Consider the following 14,480-nt stretch of genomic DNA (forward strand, 5'->3'; position numbering starts at 1 on the left):
TGCTCCAATACGTCTGTTAGTCTATAAGGTGCCACCAGGGCCGGCTCTAGCCATTTCGCTGCCCCAAGCACGGCAGCACACCGTGGGGGGTGCTCTGCCGCTCACCGGTCCCGCGGCTCCGGTGGACCTCCCGCAGGCCTCCTTGCGGAGGGTCTGCCGGTCCCGTGGCTCCAGTGGACCTCCCGCAGGCGTGCCTGCGGATGCTCCACCGGAGGCGCGGGACCAACGGACCCTCCGCAGGCACGCCTGCGGGAGGTCCACCAGAGCCACCTGCCGCTCTCCCGGCAACCGGCAGAGCGCCCCCCGCGGCATGCCGCCCCAAGCACGCACTTGGCGCGCTGGGGCCTGGAGCTGGCCCTGGGTGCCACAGGACTCTTTGCTGCCTTGACTTCATAGGCTTCTCTGAGATTCCATTCTACCCAATCCCCATTCACCGTCACTTTGAAACCTTGACTTCATAGGCTCCTCTGAGATTCCATTCTACCCAGTGCTTAATTTATAACGAAAGAGGTGCCGGGGCTCAAGCAATTTTTTTACATTCAAAACTGACACGGCAAGCCTAGAGGTGCCAAGGCTATGTATGAACTGCCAAGCCTAGAGGTGCCAGGACTCAGCCCTGGCAAACCTCGGCACAAAGTAAGCACTGATTTTACCCATGTCACACAAGATCGAAATCCAGCCATCAACCTCTTCAGCCTTTCTGAACAATGAGAAGCTATGGAAGGCTGCACACCTTGGGCCAGTCCTCAGCTGGTATATATCAGCATACCGTACCTGAAGTCAACAGAACCTTGCCAGTTTACATCAGGTGAGGATTCGGCCCCCTAGCTTTGACTCCAGAGGAGAAATTGCAGAGGAGAAATTCTTTTTCAGATCAGAGCATAACTTCCACAGTTTCACAACTCAGGAAGCCTATGAAGTTTCTAGAGGACAGCTGCCAAATATCTGGTTAGACTGAGGCTCCCTATCAGCTATAAAGGAGAACTCTGAGAGTGGACCACCTGGTATCCTTTGCTCAGTAAGTGGGCATTCTGCTTGCACTGCAGCAATCAGTCTCCACCAGCTTAATACATATAATGCACTAAGAGCCCTTTAACTATATGATTTAGTGCGCAATAGTAAAAAAAAATAAAACAAAACCCCCATCTCGACAAGACAAAAAGCAAGACTCAAAGGCCTTGAAAAATGCATTGTATTCAGTGCTGTGTTTAATTCATGCTAGAAATCTGGTCACAACTTGTACTCTGTAATCTTCTGTCAACACTCCATAAATTACAGTCCGCCACCTAAAAATATACAACACGCCACTTTTCAAAGTTAAGTAACTCAGATGCCAATTTGCATTATTTAGGAAGAGACCTGTAAACCTCTTTTAAAAGGCTAAGAATCTGCACATAAAAATTAAATATGACCATTTTCCCCCGGACTACAATCACTTAAAATAATTCTTACCAACTCCTTTTCCTTTAGGTTTTCTAATAATGGATCCATTTTATGTTGGTCTTTATTTGAAATTTCAACTTCATATAAACTGAAGTAAATATCTTGATAACAGACTGGGAAGGAAATAAAGAGCACTTTATATTTAAATAACTGATTTAAATTAACCTCAGACATACAAAACAGAAATAAAGAAGAAGTATTGCTCATTGATCAGCACAATTAGTATTCAGAGAACGAAAATCCTGGGTTTTAAAAGAGTAAATACTGCAGAGATTTTCTAAACAGTTGCATGAATCCACATCACAGGAAGAATCTACTGCTATCACCAATTTAAGAGGAAGTTCGCAGCTGAAACACTGCAGCTGACAAAAGCAACTTTATGTATTTTCACTGATTTTGCAGTGCTCTGCGGAGTTGTCCAGAGGTATGTAGTATGCAATATAAAATACAAGCTGTCATAAAATGCTCATGAACGCTATCAACACCACCTCTTTTATATCCTGGATTCCATATGCGGTGTAGTGGAACACAGACACTGGGCCCTATCTAACAGTTACTGAGGTCAATAGCAGAATTCCCCATTACAAATTAATGTTTAAACCTGTCATTCAGCGTGGTAAAAATTAGCTGTATGATTCCATAAACCATATCCTAATGGTGAGAATTCCATACCAAAAGAAATATAAACTAACAGACCCAAACTTGAAAACAGGAACACATATTTCTTCTCCCTCCACCCATCCCATTGACTCGGGCAGAGGGAGAAAGAAAAGAAGAAATCCCTATGCGTATACTTTATAGCACAGCGACAAGGGCAGTATAAATTACTAGCCTAGTCCATCTCTTTTCTCTCCCCTCCCTAAATTTGCTCTAATATGAGGCTTCCTCACACTTGACTTCAAATGGTATCTTCCGAGCGTCTCTCAGAGCCCTGTGGATCTTCCCATTTAATTTCTCCCTCTCACAGACACCCAAAGTCACAGTAGCACTTCCTTAGAAGACCGCTGGATGCCGCTCCCTGCAGACTCTGTTCTTTGGGCTTACCGAAGGTTGCTAGATTGTGCCATGAGGACTACACTTTGGCTGCTGAATGCCTCCTGCTGGCTCAGGAGCGAGTGACTATGGGTTTGATTAGGCAGGATGTGAAATACCCTGAGATCAAAGATAGATGAGGATACTCAACACTGTGCAGATTCAGGCTCCGAGTGTGGATAAGCAACCGCAGAAGTATCTTGTGCTACCCTCTGTCACCCTATAAAAAGGGCTGCTTTAAAAGAAAACAAGCCACATATGGAAAATTATGAAATAATTATTCATACTGTGAGTGATTGTACACGTACCTTCATTTTTTGTGTAATTACTTTTTCCAAATGCAGCTTCCGGTAGCTTTTTTTTCAAATCAGACACATCTATGATATATTTAATTTCCAATTTGTCCGGCCTATCAAAAGAAGAGCAAAAGTGGTAAAGATTAAATATATGTATAGTTCTAACTCGAATGATGAATCTAAGGTTATTATACCATTGTAAAATTGAAAAGTGGACAACTGCTCACTCCACTGAACCGAGCTCTGATATATGCAGTGTTGTAGCTGTACTGGTCCCAGGATCTGAGAGAGACAAGGTGGATGAGGTAGTATCTTTTACTGGACCAGCTTTTCTCTCTTTCACCAACAGAAGCTGATCCAATAAAAAGATATTACATCACCCACTTTGTCTCTCTCATATTGATTATTGGCTCCCAGGGAAAGAATATTGAAGTGGACCTAAGAGAATTAACTAGTTTCAGCTGACAAAATAGAATAGTCTTTCCAAAAATTACTTTTTAAAAATAATACCAGTGTATGGCTTCTTTGACTAGCTTGACAATAATGCCAAATGAGTAATAGTCTCCAAAGAGCGGACATCAGAAAGAATTAACAATCCTGGATACAGGTGATGCCACCTAATAGTGAAGTGTCCAATCAGATGTCTCAAAACAGGAGAAACGGTTAGGATACAAAGCCACATGGATGCCTACCGCAGAAACAGAAAGGTGGCATTGTGTGTTCTGTACTAGACTTTGGTCTGGTCTCTACTGACCCAAAGGAACCTTAAACAGCGGCATGTTACTGCAAGTCATACGGAATATGTTGGAAAAAACAGTTTTTGACCTGAAGAGATATAGCCAGTAACCTTTCTGTCTGGATACTGGATAAGAACCTACGAAAAACAGAAGACAATTTATTCTACTCTCTCCCACTTTAAAACTTTTTTAAAATATGTTTTTTGCTTAGAGGCCAATACACACTCCCTGCAAAATTCATAAAAACCACAGAAAACCTGGGAGGAAAGTATGATCAGAAGAAAATGAGTGACTAGCTAATCCCTAGCACCAAACAGACTACAAACCCTCTAACTTGTTAAATTCTTCACCGTTATCAAATTCTGACTAAATATTTTAAAACACTTACTTTAATAGCTTATTCACCATTTCCCCAAGCTACAGTTCAGCAGTTTGACTACATTAGTATAATAACAGAGTCTATTTGCCATAGGAAAAAGAAAAGGAAAAACCGGGAATAACGTATTGGGCTCAATACTCAAAACTAGACACCTCATGTAGCACAAGCGAAATAGGCCCTTTCCCTGATGCAGCTCATTTTCCTCGCTGTGCCAGCTCATCTGGCAGCATGGGGGTGAGGGGACAGCAGAGCCTGGTGAGGGGAGAGGAGGGAAAAGGAAGGGAGGAAATGCGGGGGGCAAGAGCAGCCACTGCTACCTCTGTGCATGGGAGGGAAGTAAGAGGAGCGGTAGCTCAGAAATTTGACTGTTCTCCCCTAACACACCCCCTGTAAAAGTTCAGGTGATTAGGGGAGCCCATGTAGGGTGACCAGATAGCAAGTGTGAAAAATCAGGACACTTTTTTGAGGTGGGGGTTTATAGTTGTCTATACAAGACATAGCCCCTAGTATTGGGATGGTCCTGATAATATCAGGACGTCTGGATGATGTAAGGGAGTAAGAGGAGCTCCTTACCCCCCTAAGCAGGGGTGCTGCTGAGTTTATGACTGAGCCTCTAGCTTTTACATCTGCTTGCAGTTCGAAACTGCCTTTCTAGCTAAGGTGCCAAAGGATACATCTGTGATTCCCAGCATCAGTGTCAATAAAGCCTCAAATTGTGGATTTTTTTCCATTTCACTCTGCGGTTACCCAAGCATTAAAAAAGGGAAAATATATGTATACTTACAGTTGTGCTGGAATCACAGCACTATATGGGGACCTAAGGGCTATATCACACAATATGTGCCCCTGGATAGAAAGCTGCCCTCTCCATGGGCAACAATATACTAAAAATAAAATTAGAAAAAGAATTGTCATGTGAAAATGAAAACAATGCAAATAAAGCTACAGTTAAAGACAACTTTTCAAACCAACAAGAGGTTCTCTTACCTTTATTTTCAAGTTCAATTCTAGAGAAAAAAGGGTGGGGGAGGGAAGGAGAAAAGATGAATGCTTAAAAATGGTCAAGGAAAAATGTCACATGACTGAATGTTGTAAAATAATGTAAAGTCACTTACATGCTTTTATGATTTAATGTTGACATTATTTTAGGCTCCGTGTATTGAAAGGCTATTATTACATAGGGGCAGAGCTGTCTAGGGCGTTCAACAACACTGTCACTGGAAAATTCATACACGTAATACTGGAAAGGAAAAAAAGGAAAAACAGATGAAAGAGAATGACTTCACTCAGCAGTGCCTTAATGCAGTCCTTAATCCCACCCCCATCTCACATTAAGTTCAGAAATATTTCTTCAAGCCGGCTCTTTGTTGCCAGCCACTGTACCTGACTCAGTTCGAAGGCCCGAAAATGACTAGTCTCCAAGGAAATATTGTTTATGTTCACAGAGATGTGGCAGTCATAGCCAGGAGTCGGATTGGTGTAATTCGCCGTGTAATTCTCTGGCACGAACTTGACCTTTCCCTGTGACAAACACATTTGCCAAAATATAACGCTGGTAAAAATGCTTTAAATGGAAGCAAACCACCCATGAATTTGAAGATAACTTTGCCATCCTTCCCCAAATCTCAAAGCTCTCTATAAAAGGTGCTGCATGCACATCCTCCACAACTCCCTGAAAGAGGGAGACCAACAAATCGATCTCCACATTGGGGACCTGCCGAGCAAGGCAAGCAGGTGGCGGGGACACAGGAAGCCGATGTCCTGCTCCTCACACTCGTTGCGGTGAGCGCAGGGGCGAAGAACCAGAAACAGAGCACTGATGGCAGTCTGGGGCTGTGCGGGGTGGAGGGGGCTGGGGGTAGAGAGCCTGGCACAAAGCGTGGGTGGATTGCTGGGAGCCTTGGGAGTGGCAAGGAACTTGGAGCTGCCTTTCCCACTCGGCTCCCCTACTTCCACCCCCCCCAACCCTCTGACACTGCCACCTCCCTGCTGCCAGGAGGGCTCAGAGAACGCTGGCCAAGCACCATCTGGAGAACCACAGAGAGGGGAGGCAAGAGAGGAAGCCTGAAATCCAGCACCACAGCAGCGCCCAGTGGCCAGGAGGACAAACTTCAAACTGCTGGACCGCAGGCACAGCCAGATACGTGACTCTGTCACAAGGCTGCGAGCTTGCGTGACATGCAGAGGTGCTGACTCCGTGGGTGCTCCAGGGCTGAAGCACCCACAGGGAAAGCCCAACTCACCTCCGCCTCGGCCTCTTCTCCTGAGCGCACCTTGTGCCCATTTTTTCCTCCAGCTCCCAGTGCTTGCACCACAAAACAGCTGTTTTGCATGGCAAGCGCTGGGAGGGAGTGGGAACTCGGTGGGGCTGGGGCAGGGATTTGAGGAGGAGTCCAACAGAGGCAGGGAGGGGCAGAGTTGGGGCAGGGACTTTGGGGAAGGGGTTGGAATGGGAGTGGGGCAGGGCTGGAGCTGGGGCACGCCTGCGGGTGGGGGGCACGAGTACCCACTGTGCCGGGAAAAGTTGGTGCCTATGGTGACAGGGCTGCCGGATGGATCAGCGTCACGCCAGATGCTTAACATTTGGAAGTGCTGTAATTCTGCCTTTGGATAGGAGTATGTGTGCAGCTCCAATCAGCTTCCATGGAAGCCCCATCTTTGCACCCAAAAGCTGAGTTTGTCATTTAAGCCTAGCAGCATAGTAAATAGCATGACTAGGTGTTGGGTTTTCGACTAGAACACCCGGTCGAAAAGGTACCTGGCAGGTCCGGTCGGCACTGCTGACCGGGCCATTAAAAATCCAGTCGGTGGTGCTGCGGAGCCAAGGCAGGCTAGTCCCTACCAGTCCTGGGGCACTGCGCTGTGCCCCAGAAGCAGCCAGCAGGTCCAGCTCCTAGGCGGGGGGGGCTCCAGGGCTCCGTGCGCTGCCCCCACCCCAAGCACTGGCTCCGCACTTGGGAGTCGGGGGGCGCGGTGCTTGCGGGCGAGAGCAGAATGCCCCACAGAGCCTCCTGCCTCCCACCCCCTGCCTAGGAGCTGGACCTGCTGCCTGCTTCTGGGGCACAGCGCAGTGCCCCAGGACAGGCAGGCAGCCTGCCTTAGCCCTGCTGCACCGCTGAAAGGGAGCTGCCCAAGGTAAGCCTGCGTCCCAACCCCGAGCCCCAACTCCCTGCCCCAGCCCTGAGCCCCCCCGGCACCCCAAACCCCTCATCCCTGGCCCCACCCCAAAGCCCGCACCCCCAGCCCTGAGCCCCTTCCCAAACCTGGAACCCCCTCTTGCACCCCAAACACCTCCTCCCTGGGCCCACCTCAGAGCCTGCACCCCCAGCCCAGAGCCCTCACCCCCCCCGAACCCCAACCCACGACCCTGAGCCCCCCCAAACCCAGAGCCCCCTCCTACACCCCAGAGCCCGCACCCCCAGGCCAGAGCCCTCACCCCCCCTGCACCTTAACCCCCTGCCCCAGCCCAGAGCCCCCTCCTGCACCCAGAACCCCTCATCCCGGCCCCACCCTAGAGCCCTCACCCCTCCCACCCCCAACCCCTTGCCTCAACCTGCAGTACCCTCCCACATTCCGAATCCCTCGGCCCCATCCCTCAGCCTGGAGCCCCCTCCTATACCCCAAATCCCTCATCCCCAGCCCCACCTCAGAGCCCACACCCCTAGCCAGAGCCCTCTGCCCCCCCACCCTAACTACCTGTCCCAGCCCAAAGCCCCCTCCTGCACCCTGAACTCTTCATTTCTGGCCCTACTCCAGAGCCCGCACTCCCATTTAGAGTCCTCACCCCGTCCCACACCCCAATCCCCTGCCCCAGCCCAGTGAAAGTGAGCAAGGGTGGGGAAGAGTGAGCCACCGAGGGAGGGGGAATGTAGTGACTGGGGGGCAGGTCCTCAGGGAAGGGGCAGGGCAAAGCCTCGGGGAAGGGCGGGGCTAGGGAGTTCAGTTTTGTTCCAATAGAAGTTGGCAACCCTAGTAGTAAATAATGGATTGTGGAATAAATACTGAAAGCCCTTCTCAGATGAAACCCTCAGTGATATCCATGCTTCTGGAGTAATATCAAGGAGCTCTTTGATCTCATACTTTCATGGTGCACCGTGCCCCTAATCAATATCTACTAAATACCCTGGATTCCAAAAAAAGATATCAATATAGTATTGATTTTATATCATATCAATATTAAGACAACACACCAATATTATCATTTTTTGTCTTGCCTGCTGCTCTATGGGAACTTTCATTAACCAGTCTGTGGGGGGAAAAAAAGATTTGAGTTTTACCTTAATTAGTTTAAAAATTACAATACAGCCAGATTTTCCATGATACCAGGGCCTTGGATGAAGGTAGTCTGAGTACTTGGAAACATACGCCCCTTTAAAAAATAAAATAAAAATATATTTAATATTCTTTTTGGAATTCTGGATTATAAATAATGACAAAATAAGAAAATCCCGATGAAAAACATTTTAGTATTATACTGTATGATTTGTTTTTTGAGTAAAACCTTAATTTTGGGCCTCAGCTACCTGAAAGTGTCCCTTTGTACCCTGAAAAGGGTTCTTAAAGGACTGAAACTGTGACAGCTCAGTGTTGTCTGCTATTGTAAATTGTGGGCCATGCAATATATTGTTTGCATGAGACCCAAGCCTACCATGTAAGACAGCACGATTACTTTGCACCCCTCCCAAGACCCTCAAATCTCACAGGAGATGTGTATGTTACAAGATTTTCCCAGTCAGAAGTATTTAAATCCATTTCAAAGTTAAAATTAAGGCTTATGGATTTATTTTAGACCTGACTGGCTACAGTGTACCTCATACACTACCAAACTTAGGGCCTACTCCTGTGAATAGTCATCTTACTGACTTAGTAGGAGTACTTACAGTACGCGGTTTGCAGGATCAGGGCGCTCTATGGTGAAACCTGATGAAAGGTCAGAAAGAGCTGCATATGTTGACCTAGCGTTGAGGGGGTTAATATATGCGGGGGTTATCAATTTGGAATTTACATAAGTAGGAGAGCTCAGACCAGATGTAACGTGTGGTGTTGTCTGAGGGCTTGTTTTTATTCAGCTTTCACCTGGGTTAACGAAAGAGGGACAGTCTGTGGTTCAGACCAGATTACAACCACTCGTTCCTACGCCTTCTCTGTAACCTCTACATACCCCTCAACTTCCAGATAAAATAACTCTAAAGTATTTCATGATACAAGGGAGCTTTATGTGAAAGTCAGCACCTCCTACCCCCTTTCTCTGTGGGGAAAATCCAACAGTGCTTACAACCCAAAACACAGATAGCTACCAACAGTCAAAAACGATATCTTCCAGTTCATTGGCTGCAGTTATCCCTTGATTTCCATACACAAGAGGGTGGCACGGGAAGGGAGTGACATTATGTGTTTGAATTCATATAGGCAACAATTTCTTGGCAGCTGCTAGTGTACAAAACATCCGAAAAAAATGAAACCACAACATATCTTGAACTACTTTCAATAGAAGGAGCTATGTACAAAAATATTAGGTCAAGCAGGAGAAAAAAACACTAAGAAATTAAAATATTTCAGACACTTTCTATTTTAGCATTGCTTTCATGTAGCCCCCTTTCCCCAAAAAACCAAAAACGCATGTCTAAGTTCTCAAAAATATAGTGTGTGATTCATTGCCACACTACTTCAGTTTTACACCCGTTTGAGTCCACTGATTCCAGAATGTTCGATTCCTGAGCAAGGAGGTATAGTTACAATAATATCACTTTCAGTGGAGCCAAAAATCTATTTCAGCTCCCTGATACCAATAATAAAGTAGTTTAAAACAAAAGATATAATGCTAACAAATATGTTGCCTTAGTTTCAAATTTTAGTTCAACTTCTCAGGGTGGTTTTTTTGTATGTTTGAACTTTAAAATGTAAAATTGATGTAAGCCTCTGAATTATGCATTTGATCAGCTATACAGTTGGGTGTGTAAATCAAGTAACGAATATCAGTGGCCCTAATCATTTAGATTTGCTTGTACTGTTTTGCTTTATAGTAAACAAAATGTCGTAAAAGTCCATTTGTATGTTTCTTTTTAAGAAACTGCTTGCAGTTCATTATAACAAGTCAGATATTTTTCTCTCTGTACTTAAATCTTACCTTTTGCTGGATCACCTAGCGTGGTAAGGGATCTGGTGTTTATACGAAGTCCACTCTGACACACTGCTTTTGCCTTCAAAATAAGTTAGAGCCTCATTTATTTATTTTAAAGATAAGATATATAGCTATCCTGTCACTATTACAACACTTAGCAAACATACCTTCAGTTAATAAAGGTATTTAAGTATTGCAAAAAAGTTAATTATTTTCACATCCACAAGACACTTATGATCTGAATATAATTACGGACAGATCAAATGTTCATTGAAGTCAGGGGAAAGATGGCCCTAAATGCTGAGAGTCATTTATCAGGTCTGGCTATGACATTTAATGAACATTTTATATTCATGCAACACACAATGCTTTGGAAGTTTTTGGAAAATTCCACCCCCTCAGAAATGTCTTGGCAGACAGATGGCTGACGTCTTGCACTTTCTTAATCTTCTAGCACTTTACTTCCACAACCTACAGAGTTTCTTCAAAAGGATGCTTGTAAACTCCTGTTTTCTGTCACTGAGGTTCTTTTTCATTCTAAATGCATCTGAGCTGTTTTGCTCATGTCTAAACTAGATTGTAAATTCACTGGGGGAGGGAAAATGTCTTTCCCTCTGTTTGCACAGTCTGTTAGCACTCAAACAATAGCAACAACAAAAGAGTTTTTTAAAAAGATGAGGAGTTACTGTCAGATCCTTTTTATCAGATAAATTCTCCTCTGGGTTATTTATACAGCAATGATCACAGTGAAGAGGTAGTGAAGATTACAAAGAGAAACTAAACCATTTAAGAATAATTCTGATGGACTTCCCTGGGGAGGAGCCTCATTGAAAATGAAAGTACTCAGAGATGCAGCATCTCAATACGTTATGCTGAACAACTTTTCCACGTTACCTCTCTTTCACTATCAAACAGAAGAAATGCATAGGTCTCGTCAAGTTCCTCCTTAGTATAGCCACTCGCTTCCTTTTCTTGGCTAAAAGTTTTGTACTGTAGGAGACACAAAAAGGCTGCTTCTTTTATATATTCCAAGTACTAGACTCATATTAATATTGTGACACTGGGAATATTATGAATGTATATAGCACATTTCATTTAAAGATCTTAAAGTGCTTTACAAACATTAACTAAAGGTAACTAACATACTTTTTTCTTTAATTTCAGAAAGCATTTAAGGTCTTACAGTCTTGAAAGCATACATACTTAATATGTACTAATAATTATATTTTATAAATCAAAATATGGGAGTTAATAATTAGTTCTTCCTTTATTTATGTAGCAAAACCCAAGTTCAGGATCTGTGATTTCCCTACAAATATCAGTGACATCACTAACACAAGGAAACATCTACCTGCACTGTTTAGATGCTAGTAAGATAAACAACTGCTGGTGCAGGGGAAACACAGATCATGGAATGCCTAAAAAGGCTTTCAACACAAGTATTTATAGACTCAAAGACTTTAAGGCCAGAAGGGACCATCATGATCATTTAGTCTGACCTCCTGTCCCTGTACGCTGAAGGCCACAGAACTTTGCCCACTCGTCCCTGAAATAGACCCATAACCTCTGACAGAGTTACTGAAGTCCTCAAATCATGATTTAAAGACTTCAAGTTACAGAGAATCCACCATTTACACTATTTTAAATCCGCAAGTGACCCGAGTCCCATGCTGCAGAGGAAGGTAAACAGCTCCCATTGACCCGGAGCAGCGATCGGCTGGACCTGCAGATGGGACAGGTACATAAACTGGCCCAGGGGCTTTCCCTACACAAGCGGCGACCCCTATTTGAGAAACCCTGCTCTACAGCGTAGCTGTGCCAGTGTAATGCAGTGTGACAGCGTCAGAGAGGCCTAAGCCTGATTTGGCAATCGTTTCCATGCGAGTCCAGCTGAGGAGATGATTGGCTAAGGATAGGATGTTTAACCAGTTAACAAGGCGATTCAGCCCCTCAGCTGAGGACAGTTAAAAGAGAGACAGGAAGAGGAAAGAGCAGGGAGGGGTAGACAGGAAGGAAGGGCCAGTGAAACCCAGGATCTCAGGGAGGTGAGAGCTCTTCCTTCCCCCAGTGGCGTATTATCTCCTAGGTCGACAAGGCCTAGGCCTAGGGTGGCAAATTTGAAGGGGTGACAAATTTGAGCACCCACGGAGAAGCTCCCCTGCTCCAGCTCGCCTCTTCTGCAAGCGTGCTGCCGCGTCCTGTTTCTCTCCTCTCCCTCCCAGCACTTGCACCGTGAAACAGCTGTTTCGTGGGGAAGAGAGGGAGGGGGGAGGAGGGGGAGCGCGGCACGCTGGGGGAAGAGGCGGGGCCGGGGCGGGGATTTGGGGAAGGGATCCAATAGGGGCAGGGAGGGGGCGGAGTTGGGTGGAACTTTGGGGAAGGGGTTGGAATGGGGGCAGGGAAAGGGTGGAGTCGGAGTGGGGCCAGGGGTGGGCGGGGCGACAATTATTTCAGGGCCTAGGGGCAGCAAAATCATTAATCCGCCACTGCCTTCCCCCCTTCTCCGCCATCACCCTCCCCCCCACACCGCCTAAAGGGAATGTAAAAGTTTTATGTTGTTGGAGGGACAAGGACTTGTCTACCGTAAATAAAGCACTTGGTGTTGAACTTGCCACTGGCGTACATGAGGACTGCTTGCAGAGAGGAATCCAGGGTGAGGGAACCCTGCCCCGTGACATGTTGACTAAGATTTCAGCTCTATTTTTAGTTAATGACAACAGAAGCACTGGTTCCTGGGGGCTCAGAGAAAAGAGTCATCTGCAATCTTCAAATAATACAGCCTCAAGCACAGTACAAATGAAGATGGTACTGGAAAGCCAGGGCCAGGATAAAAGGAGAGACATCCTGATTTAACCTGGGGCTCAAGTCAGCGGTGAAGCAGCTCATGCTCCACACGAAAAACCCTAGAGCATAAGCAGCAAGCATCACATTAGCATTTCAGCCTGTCCTGATGGCCCCCCATGACTTGTAGAGGAGGCCCTGCAGCTGCAGGTTTTGCAGCCTTTATTCCACAGTCAAAGGAAGGAGCGGGGTGGGGAGCAGAAGGGTCAAAAAGAGAAAAGAAAGAAAATGCTCGACTCATTCAGGAATTGTAAATTGGACAAAGGTCACAATGGGATGTATAAATTAACTGAACTCTGGAAACGAAAGAATCAAACATCTGCCATAAATGGCAGGCAAAAATAAACAATGGAACATAACAGAACCCTGGAAGACACAGAAGGAATTCCCTCCCTTGCAAAGCCTTGAACTAAACCCCTCGCCCACGAAACATACCTCCTTTAAAAAGGCATCATTTTCCACCAAAGTCACGCAACTGTACTGAAAGCCATTCCGAGATGTGGAATCCAAATATGAGTTATGCAGCACCGAAACTGCTGTCTGGTAAAGGGAATTTGAATCCACTGGCATTTGGTGAAAAGCTGTAAGTAAAACAATAAAGAAGTGAAAACATTCATGAAGACAGTACACAGATCACCACAAGTCTCTGTTCTGATTTCGGTAGCAGCTGAGCAAAACAATAACAGACATTGCTATACTTATTGATAATTCAGCAAACCCTGACATTACATTACAATGAAAAATGAAAAATAAAATTGAGCACATGGAGAAGTGAGGTCTCAGCTCATTTCCCTGGTGCATTCAACTCAGTTCTACATAGGACTTGTATATCAATCTCTCTCCAGTTTCTATTTGAATTGGGAAGTCTCTTGGTAGTAAACTACCCTCAAATTCATGCAAACTACAATACTTTAGAGCTGCAGTTTAAACTTACATCAGACAGGAAGAATATGAGTTCACTGATCTCCTTTAGCTTCATTAATAAGCTCTAATAATTACTGAGTTCAGTCCCCACACTTTTCTCACAGGACCCCTTCTCTCAATCCTCTCTAAAGAGACATGAAGCTGAGGAAGACTTATTTTATTCCGACTAGACACACCTTCAAATTCCTTTTCACAGCCCTGTTTTTTTTTGTTTTTGTTTGTTTGCAAATTATATAAATGCAAAACCAAAGATAATAACATTTAAATAATAGGGACAAATGCAGGGGAGGCTCCAGGCCCCAGCACACCAAGCACATGCTTGGGGCGGCAAGCCAAGGGGGGCGCTCTGCTGGCACCGCAAGGGCGGCAGGCAGGCTGCCCTCGACGGCTTGCCTGCGGAGGGTCTGCTGGTCCCGCAGCTTTGGAGGACCTGCGGGAGGTCCTCCAAAGCCACAGGACCAGCAGACCCTCCGCAGGCACGCAGCCGAAGGCAGCCTGCCTGCAGTGCTTGGGGCGGCGAAATTCCTAGAGCCGCCCCTGGACAAATGAGACCTTACAGCAAATTATGTTTGTGATTCCTAATAATGCCAGATTTGATCACAATGTTACGAATAATATCTTAGATCTGTTGTTCCTCTGCTGAGCAGTAGCGGATTTTGGGACCTTGGTGGTCGGCTTTGTCCTGGAGGAGAAATCAATGATGTGGA

At 45.6% G+C, this 14,480-nt stretch overlaps 1 protein-coding gene across 2 annotated transcripts in view; it reads right to left on the minus strand.

Moving 5' to 3' along the window:
- Nucleotides 1-14,480, minus strand: part of TASOR2 (transcription activation suppressor family member 2) — a 72,198-nt gene that overhangs the window by 41,558 nt on the left and 16,160 nt on the right. The window contains exons 2-11 of one of the 2 annotated variants that reach the window (XM_050936767.1): nt 13,285-13,430; nt 10,903-10,998; nt 10,015-10,087; nt 8,165-8,256; nt 5,271-5,408; nt 5,003-5,127; nt 4,875-4,894; nt 4,672-4,771; nt 2,784-2,884; nt 1,453-1,556 (exon numbers count right to left, since the gene is read on the minus strand). In XM_050936767.1, coding sequence (XP_050792724.1) covers nt 1,453-1,556; nt 2,784-2,884; nt 4,672-4,771; nt 4,875-4,894; nt 5,003-5,127; nt 5,271-5,408; nt 8,165-8,256; nt 10,015-10,087; nt 10,903-10,998; nt 13,285-13,430 — 995 coding nt within the window. Of the gene's footprint in view, nt 1-1,452; nt 1,557-2,783; nt 2,885-4,671; nt 4,772-4,874; nt 4,895-5,002; nt 5,128-5,270; nt 5,409-8,164; nt 8,257-10,014; nt 10,088-10,902; nt 10,999-13,284; nt 13,431-14,480 lie in introns of those variants that run through there. The other variant, XM_050936768.1, reaches the window with a different exon arrangement.

Source organism: Gopherus flavomarginatus, chromosome 1 (assembly GCF_025201925.1).
Source record: "Gopherus flavomarginatus isolate rGopFla2 chromosome 1, rGopFla2.mat.asm, whole genome shotgun sequence".
NCBI lineage: Eukaryota > Metazoa > Chordata > Testudines > Testudinidae > Gopherus > Gopherus flavomarginatus.